Source organism: Tyto alba, unplaced genomic scaffold, assembly GCF_018691265.1.
Source record: "Tyto alba isolate M040663 unplaced genomic scaffold, T.alba_DEE_v4.0 Super-Scaffold_1000006, whole genome shotgun sequence".
Taxonomy (NCBI): Eukaryota; Metazoa; Chordata; class Aves; order Strigiformes; family Tytonidae; genus Tyto; species Tyto alba.
Window position 1 is genome coordinate 6,334,180 of NW_024881272.1, and position 9,537 is coordinate 6,343,716.

Consider the following 9,537-nt stretch of genomic DNA (forward strand, 5'->3'; position numbering starts at 1 on the left):
TGTTATCTTTGACTGCTTAATCTGGAGCAGTTCCTGATGCTCCTGTGTGCCTTGAAAACCTGTGGGGCCCGATACTTGCATTTTCTTGTATTCAGTGAACATTTCTGTATCATTGTTCACAATTTAAGGACATGTGAGTAAACAGAGGAAAGGGATTTGCTTCCTCCTGACAGGCTAAGATTAAAAATCAAAATGTTTTATATAAATACATAAGCAGTAAATCCAGCTTCTGAAGGTTTCAGGCTCCATTTGCAAGAGCTCCACAGCATCAAGAGGAGGCCTCTCTGCCCAACATAGCTGGGAAATGGTGTTCAGGTAACTGCAAAGCAGACTCAGCAAGGAGGCTTTAAGCAAAAAGTCAGAAAACAACGTCTAGAGGAAATGAAGGAATTTTTTTTTTCTTTCTAATTCATTATAATATTTTTGTACATATATTTTTAATAATCATATGAAAAGCCATTTTGCAGCATGATATTGTTTTGACCTTGTTTGTGGTTGGGTAATTGTGAAGTGAGCGGTTAAATACAGTCTCAGCTGAGAACAAGAGGAATTAAGCATCAAGCACCTGTCCTAAATTTGTGTTCAAGGCAGCTGGAGAAGCAAAGGACTAATGCCTGCTCCCATTATCGCCCTGATGGCCAGCCTGGAGATGGCATCCTCTGCAGGGACACAGGAATGGTACTCTGTCTCTGCATCAGTGAGGCTCTGTGAGATGCTGTTTAGCCCCAGGACAAAACCTGGCTGCCCATCAGCTACTGCCTTGGCTGCCAGTGGTGCTTGGTGGCCAAAACTAAGCCATGCCCCCTTTTCCCAATTCCTTCATTGCCCAGGAGAAAAGGGTTTCTGGAAGGACAGGGATCCAGCCTCAAGGATGCAGAGTGGTCAGGGATAAGGGAATCTCAAAAAAAAAAAAGCATTATCATGTCTTGTCCCTTCTTCTGTGCAAATGCCCTTATAAAGGTTTCCTTAATTTAGGTGTGATCCATTTTTTTCCTCTGTAACATTTTCTTGGAAGGCAGAAAGAACAGTAGCTTCCCTTCCTGCACCCCAATCAGCTGAAAACCCCAACATTTTGAGGCTCATGAGTTACTCCAGATCACCATGGGTTTCTTCTGGCTGCGGTACCCCGGCTCCAGCCCAAACAGAGGCCAAAGTCCTCACGGTCACATCACTATCAGAGGAAAGGACATGGTGTCTGCTTTGCTTCTGCTCCAGTGACACTCCACCCGCCATGGGCACAGAGAGATAAGGTAATTTGGGGACTGCGGTGAGAAAGGTGCTGCCTTGAATCTTCCCCAGAAGGGAGAACACTTGGTCTGCAAAAATGTGATGTCAGGAAAGGCCTCATCAGCCCAACAGGATGTTCGTGCGTGTGTGTTGAATCCAGATTTAGAGATGGGAATGATTAAGGCATCTACTCTCGAAGAAAGTACCTCTCGGGCAGCTGGGCAATAGCACCACACACTAAATAAAGGACTGTGGGAGCAACGTGACACATTTCTACTACCTTGCTTACTTTTCTGAATGCCTGGTTTTATACCAAACTGTGTGAGCAGCATTTTCTTCATAGGGAGAGAAGGAAAGGGTCCTCTTCCACAAAGCCCCTTTTTCCATGAAGTTTGCTGGAATTTCATTCTCTGTGGGAATTCTACATCCTGTAGAACTTCTGTGGAAGAGGCTGGGGAGATGGACAAACACCTGTACTTACCCCATAACCCTCCCTCTGGATATGCACAAGCCCAGTCCCTTTCCCATACCAAAAGAACCCCGCTCCTGGCCCAGCAAGACCACCACCCACCAGAGGATAAACGGCCACCTACAAAACCCCATTTTCTGGAGAGCACACATGGATCGCAAGACCCCTGCCCCTAAAAAACCCACCCCACAAATGAAAAGCCAAAACCTACCCACTAACAGGGTCAAATTCCCTTCAAACAGCAAAGGCAACACAGATACAAAAGAAGCTGCCAGGATGAATCACAGAAAGGAGGCAGAAGTCAGAATTAAGGTTTTGTTCTTTTTTTCTTTTTTTATTATAAAAACCCCAACTATTTGGAAGAAGTCCAAATGCAACAGAATATAACCGGCACCATCTAAGATACCCAAGTGTAAAATCCCAGAACGTTTTGAACCCCTAGCACGAGCTGGAGGTGCCAGGGCTGGCCGGGAGAGACGGGTGGCCTCTCCCTTCTCCTAGCCCCCATCACAGCTGGATGGGAGGCAGCCCAAGAGCTGGGACACAACAGTGACATCAGTGGTCTCTGTAAAATCATTCAGGTTTAGAAACTAAGACCATTATGAAAAAAAAAAAAAAAAATCTAAAACTTTTTTTTATCAAAAGCCCTGCTTTAGTGACATGCTAGCCCCACTGGAAAGGTAAAACACCCACAGCTCTGTCCAGAACGTGGTTAAGTTGACCGGTCAACTCTTAGTTCAGGACACCTTCCTCCTGTTGATTTACACGCTCGTGAGCGCGTTGCGGCTGCTCGAGTTACAGAGATAAATGCTTCTGTGTGCTTCCCGGGTCTGGGAACCGCCTCCTGCAAACTCCACGCTGAAACAAATCTCATCCGAGTGTCCTCCACCGAGCCCGCCAAGCTCACCCTCAGTCCCACCCAGAGGCCCTTCGACAGCATCCTCAGGAGCTCTGCCTGCTCTAGCGGGTGAGTCATCGGAACGTCACCTCCTCTTTTAAAAAAACAACACTTTCATATATAATTTTTTTTGTTTTTATATTTAAATAGAAAAATACTACTTCACTCTGTGTTATGAACTGGAGACCAGTTGACTTCCAGTGACAGAACCAGGAGTTCTCGTCAGTGCTCCTACACTGAGCTCAATGCCAGAAGATTCCCAGAAACCTCAAGTGGTCAGAGGGTGAAGATGGCCCCATCACACCGTACAGGCAGGAGCGTGCAGGGCTCCATCACAGCTCCCATCTTCCCTTCTCCGCAGAAGGGCACCAACCTTAGAGAACCATTAGTCTGCTGAGAGCCACTGGTGGGGCTTACACCCCGAATTTGACCCTTGGGGAAGTCAGCTAGAGTTTTAAACTTTCCATTTGCCTACTGGATTTTTGTGTGTGCAGTCTGTCCCTGGAAGCCACTGGATCCCATCAGATGTACACATGAATTAGACAAAAAAAAAAAAAATAAAACAGTGGTTAAAAGTTCTCTAACACCCTCTCCTCCTCTTGCCTTCTGAACAGTCAATGACAAACAGACATAGATAAAACTAAATTTGCCCTCCTCCCCACCTCACGACAACAAGAGTTACTGAGACACAAAATGTGTTATCTTGTACCCTCGGGATTACATCTAGAAGGGAAGTTTAGGGGTGCAGGAAGTGCGGGGGGAAGGCGGTGTCTGTGGGCGCAGTCTGCTTAGTTCTTGTACTCAAAAGGCTCGTCTCCAGTTTCGTTCAGGAGACACGTGCGGACGAGGGCCTCTGTCACAGCGTAAGGATCACAGTTGGCGGAGGGCCGGCGGTCCTCGAAGTAGCCCTTCTTCTCATGGCCCACGTTCCTGGGGATGCGGATGCTGGCGCCGCGGTTGGCCACGCCAGCGGAGAACTCATGGATGTTGGACGTCTCATGGAAACCTGTCAGGCGCCTGGCATTGTCCAGCCCCCCTTTGGGGTCGTAGGCACGGATGTGGTACTGGTGACGCTTGCTCAGCTTCTCGATGGCCTCTTCAATGTGCCTGTGAAGGGAGCAAGGAAGAGGGGGAGACACGGTGAGCATCTGATGGATGATACGAGCCGAGCCGCTCTTGACTGTTGTGTCAAAGTGACAACAGATTCATTGACATCCCCAAGCCACTTCATGATGAAGCCTTACACCCTACAACCCACTTTTCTGATCATCTCAACACAGGGCTTCTCTGCATTCCTACAGCTGACCCAGGCTGGTTCTTGGCCAAATCCCACAGGATCCCTTGGGAGCACTGGGTGTGAGGCAACACCAGTTCAAGCCATGGCCAAATCCCACAGGTGCCCTGTCAGTGGGGAACCTGCTCTCACAGGGGAGATTTCTCAACACAGGAGTTTCTATTCAGGAAGCTCACATGGTCATGGGTTGGCTCATTATCTCAGGTTATCACCAAGATTAAGGCAAGAAAATACAGCTGCCAGGAAGAATCCCTTCGCCAAGCTCCACTGCAACCCAGAGCTGTAAGGTCCCTGCTTGCACTCAGCACATCAGTCCCATAAGGGAACTAGTGTTTTAGATTTCCAGGATCTTGCTGTTTATGAAAACATGGCATTAACTTCCATAGCCTAGACAGAAGCAAATGCTCTTTCTCTTTCATTATGGTTAGACAAAAAAAGGCCTATACTGAATTTTTTTGTTTGCAGCACTGGCAGATCAAAAGCCAGACAGCCTGTTATGAATAGATACATCCTGGCCACCCGTGCACCCATCAGCACCAATGGAGCTGTACTGCTGGCTGAATTTCCCACCCAACACCAAGATGGGAGTATATCATTGTACAAAATACCAAAAAAAAAAAATTCCTAAGAAAGGTTCAAACATAGTGCCAAGCACCAGTGTGACATCTCCCATGTGGGCAAAAGGTCTGCAAAAACTCACTGCTGCCAGGTCCAGCCTGCTGCCTAGCAAAGGGATGCTACTTGCCCATCTCAAAAAAAAACGAACAAAAAAAAACCAACAAAAAACAAACAAACAAACAAAAAAACCCACAAAAAAACAACTTACTTGAGACCTCCATCTTCCCTCATGTTCTTGGTGCTGAAGTTGGTGTGACAGCCAGCACCGTTCCAGTTCCCGGGGATGGGTTTGGGATCGAAGGACACAATGACACCGAAGTCTTCGCACACCCGATGGAGGATGAAGCGTGCAATCCAGAGGTGATCCCCCATCTCAATCCCTTCGCATGGTCCCACCTGGAACTCCCACTACAGAAGGAGGGGTCACTGGCTCAGTGGTGCAGAGACACTCGCTGTGAGTCACTTCCCACCCCCTTATGCTCTGATCGTTGATAAAACTACACGACTCGGAGCAGGCAGCAAAAGCTCCCATTGCCCAGGATTTTTCTGTACTATCTCATTCCACAAGGAGCCTAAAAATATTTACCTGGGCTGGCATCACTTCTGCATTGGTTCCTCCGATTTTCACACCAGCATAAAGGCACGCTCGGTAGTGGGCCTCCACAATGTCTCTGCCATAGGCTTTGTCTGCCCCTACACCGCAGTAGTACGGACCTGCAACAGCACGGGTGAACAGCAAGGGAAACATGAGTTGCCGGAAGGAAAAAGGCTTAAATTCAGTGACGACCAAGCACGCACGCACGGAGAAAAACTCTCCAAAGGCTTGCGATGTGTGGAAAAGCCCCAAAATCTGTTTTTCATGGAAGCACTAGCAGAGCACTGGTGGAGAGCGAGTCCCTCTGATAGTCTGGGCTCGTAATCTGTCATGATGAGCAAGAGTTAGTCACCTGCAAACTAACAAGCCAAGCAGCAAATTTGGATGTGGCCAATCACCATCTTAGCCTTTCTGCAACGATCTTAATCTCATGAGTTACGTTTCTCCCAATATCCTGCTTGCTACTGTCCGCCTTCTGTTCTAGAAACACCTCAAATCTTTCAGCTCGCCTGAAGCACTGAAGCTGCGTCACACGGAACACAGTTCAAACACAGTGCTAAGGAATCCTGACTTGGTCCAGCGCAGGCTCCCGAGAGGTTACCTTGGGGTCCAGGGAAGCCGTTGGAAGGCCAGCCAAATGGATGTCCATCTGTCCCCAGAAGAGTGTACTCTTGCTCCATCCCAAACCAGGGGTGCTGGTTGGACACCATATCCATAACGCGCCTGCAGGTGTGTCGAAGATTTGTCTCTAGAACAGAAAAGCAACACAAGGATCATTAGCATCTCCATCTCCATTCCCCATTTCCGCTTTATTTACAGTTTGAGTCCCAGCTGCGTTGGTGAAGAATCCCAAGAGCAGCCCTTTCTCTACCACCAGCAGTCTGTTTGCCTTTTACATTCAGGGCAGGAATTATTTGCGTGTCATGCATGATGCTAAGGCCACGAACAGAACTTGGATAGGTTTTCCTTTCCCCTCCCCAGAAACACCACCTCCACCAGGAGCGGGGAGAAGGTCCATTCACCTGCAGACTGGCGGTTGTATTTGAAGACCTCGCAGAGAACTAGTTTATTGGGATCCTTGCGAAAAGGGTCCCGAAACATAGCAGCAGGTCGCAGGTACATGTCACTGTTGGAGCCTTCAGCCTGGAAGGTGCTGGAGCCGTCAAAATTCCACTCGGGGAGATCTGGAGCGGAGAGAGGAATGAGCCACAGTGACCCAGGGTCCCTGGTCACCAGGAGGATGGGCTCCCTGCCACCCTCCAGTATTACAGAGGTGAAGATCCTTATAGAGAACAGACTTACAATAGGTTTGATCCCAGCTCAGCTGTTTTTGTTCCCAACGGGTGAAAGAAAAAAAAAAACAAAACAAGCAAAAAACAAGGGAGTGCAACTCCCCAGCCACGCTGGGAAACACAAGGAGCTGGGCTGCCGGCCAAGCCCAAGCAAACCGAGCAGCACTGAGGACGTTTCCCATGTCACAACAACCACGAGGGTGAGCAGAACACCCTGCCTCCTCACAGAGGTGGCTGAGCAAGCTAGGAAGGGGCAGAACACGAGAGATCTTCGAGCTGTAGGGATGAGGGGAGCCAGGAAATACCCTTATCCATGTTGCACAGCTTGGAAAGCAAATCGCACATAGGTGAAGTCTCATATGGAGGGGGAGGAGGAGGATGAATACGGCCACCTTGGCCCCTTTGCCCACCCTCCTGGCAGTGCACTGCCCTCCAGGTCAAAGCACAGCTGGAGCAGCACTGAACTCCACCCTGGGGAATGTTATCTCCTCCATATCCTGGGGAGAAAGTGGGAGGATGGGAAGCACAAAGATTTCAAAAGAGCTGTGCCAACCACTCCCTTAGAGGAAAAAAGAAGCAAGGGGAAGGGAGAAATAAAATTTAAAAAAAAAAAAAAAAATTCTGCTCAGTCACACACAGTATTTTCATTTCATAACTGTCTCCAGCCAGCACCATGGCAACCTGGGGAAAATCCTAATGCTATTATTGTGTAAGCTGGGACTGTTTGTTCTGAGGGACACAAGCTCTTAATTACACCGGATAGCTCCATTCTTTCCCCTCCACTTTCTTCTGCCAAACTACTTCCGGCCAAAAGGAGTACTCGAGAGTCAATGGGCAGCCGAGCCCCTGCCAACAGCCCCCAGCCCCTGCCAACAGCCCCCTCCACAGAATGGGCAGCGCCAGGGCCGGGTTCCCAACCCTGGGCATCTCACTGAAACTCCACATCTGGAGAGCTGGGAACACTCCCCTGGGGTAGCTGGGCAAAGAGGTAAGTGGAAGGGAGTGAGGGGCAACATCTTCCCCAAATACTACCCTTCTGCCATGAGAAGAAAAAAAAAAAAAAAAAAAAAAAGAGAGAGAAATGGCATCCTTTCTCCACCTGGCAAGGGGCTGCGAATCCCGCACGTGCCCTCTCACCTTCGAGGCTCTTGGGCTCGTGGTCCAGCGTGCGGGTTTTGCAGCGGAGGTGCTCCCCCGTCCCATCGATCCAGATGTACATGGCTTGGACCTTCTCGCCCTGCGGCAGCTTCATGTACATGTGCTTGATGGCTTTGCTCAGGTGGGAGCTCGCCGAAGTGGCCATGGCTGCAGACCGGACGAGGGGGTTCCTGGAGGGAGGATACAAAAACCGACCCCCAACCGTGAGCCGTTCCCTATGCTCCCAAGGTTTTTCACTCTCCTGGCCAAGGAGGAGCACGAGACAGCTCGGCCGCGGGGCTGGCTGCCATCTCCAGCGGTCCCGTGCCGTTTTGCAGGCAGAAAACGCAGCAGCTCGAGCACACGCAGGCAGCGAGGAGAGCCCTGCTCCAAAAGCAATGCCTTCAAAGCATCCCGTTAATACCCTGACCCCATCCTGCCAATAAACTCGGTCTTATCCACCAAGCAACCGCCTTCAAAAGTGCTCCTTGGCCCTTCCACTCCCAGCACCGCTCCGGAGCGAGGCTAATGTATAAGGAAAGCTTAGCTGGGGCTTTCTTAATATACTTGCTTCAGCAAGGAGGGCTTGCCAGCCCCAGCTGCCTTCTTGGATCAGCTGGTTTGAAGTTATACAAGCCCCGCCGAGGGCAGGAGGGAGCACAAAGGAGAGCAACAGGCAGCAAGCAACCCCCCCAGCACCGATGGGGAGGCCGAAGGGGCTCAGCTCCCAGGCGGTGAGACCTGCAGCATCCCCAGCACAGCCCGGAGCTGGGTTCCCAAGGACAGCCAGCCCACGTGTGTCAGGACCACGGCAGCCGTGGCCCACGCATGCTTGCAGGAGCTGGGAAAGGCAGAATTATTTGTAAAACTGAAATGATTCGGAAAGTCACTCCAGCACCCTAACTCCCCGAGCAGGGAGGCTCGGCCTGTCCGGACCAGCCCACCCACCCCCCTCCCAGCTCACCCCACTACGGCGGGGCTCCCCACCGGCCCCACTCCACTACGAGAAGTATCACCCACGCGTACATCTCCTGGCAGGGAGGAAGGAACCCGTAGTTAAGCAAGCAGCTAAAAAGCCTCGTGAAGAAAAAAAAAAAAAACAAAAAAAAAAACCCCAACAACAACCAAACCCTGCAAAAAGCATCTGTTTTCAAGGAAAAACTCGAGCTGCCTCTTCCCGCACACACACCCCCACGCAAGAAAAAAAAAAAAAAAAAAAAGTGAAGCAATAATTTTCCCCTAGAAGGTCTTTCTGCCACGCAGCCCCGGGGGAACCCCGGTCGCGGTGGTGCTGCCCACCCCCCCCGGGGGTGCAGGCGGCAGGCATGGGTGGCGGCGGGGGGGGGGGGGATGTCTCCCCTAACCCCACGGGGCCGTTACCTGTGGGGTCGGCGGCGGGCACGGAGCTCCCACGCTCGGCTCCCGGGGCCGCGCCCGCCGCCGCTTTATGGCGCCGGCAGCGCCGGCCCCGCCGCACTGATTGGGCAGCGGCGGCCGGGCCGGGGGCAGGACGGGGGGACAAGGGGCCTCCCTCCTCCTCCTCCTCCTCCTCCTCCTCCTCCTCCTCCTCCTGCAGCGAAGGCATCGCAGCCTGGCTGCCCCCCACCCCCGAGAATGGGAGGGAAGTCCCCCGTCCCCCCCCGTCCTGCGCCGAGGGAGGGCGGGAAGGGGGAAGGGAAGGGCGGGTTTGGGTCCCTCCCGACCCGAAAAAATAACCCTTCGTCTCGCATAGTTCTGGGAAAGCGGCGGCGGGAGGGGATCCAGGGCTTTCCGCGGCGTTTACATTAGCGGCTGCCGCCTTTGCATAACTCCCAGGGATGGAAATCAGCCGCCCTGGTAAACGGCAGTGGGGAAGAGAGGGAGGAATGGGGGGCCCCCCCAGCCTCAGGCTGTGGCTTGATGCACGGGGTTTTGGGGTGGGGGAACAGCCAGTGCCTGCTCGATGCCCCGCTTTGCCCCTTGCAGCGCCCAGATGGGCAGCCAAGACCCTCACTCTGGGGCACAGGC

At 51.7% G+C, this 9,537-nt stretch overlaps 1 protein-coding gene across 1 annotated transcript; it reads right to left on the bottom strand.

The window, feature by feature from the left end:
• Positions 1-2,003: 2,003 nt before the first annotated feature.
• Positions 2,004-9,039, bottom strand: GLUL (glutamate-ammonia ligase). Its single transcript, XM_042807683.1, has 7 exons — positions 8,911-9,039; positions 7,531-7,721; positions 6,124-6,285; positions 5,703-5,849; positions 5,093-5,220; positions 4,715-4,914; positions 2,004-3,701 (listed from the first exon to the last, which is right to left on the bottom strand). Exons 2-7 carry the CDS (start codon positions 7,694-7,696, stop codon positions 3,383-3,385), a joined length of 1,122 nt encoding a protein of 373 aa, XP_042663617.1. The 5' UTR covers positions 7,697-7,721; positions 8,911-9,039; the 3' UTR covers positions 2,004-3,382.
• Positions 9,040-9,537: the final 498 nt, after the last annotated feature.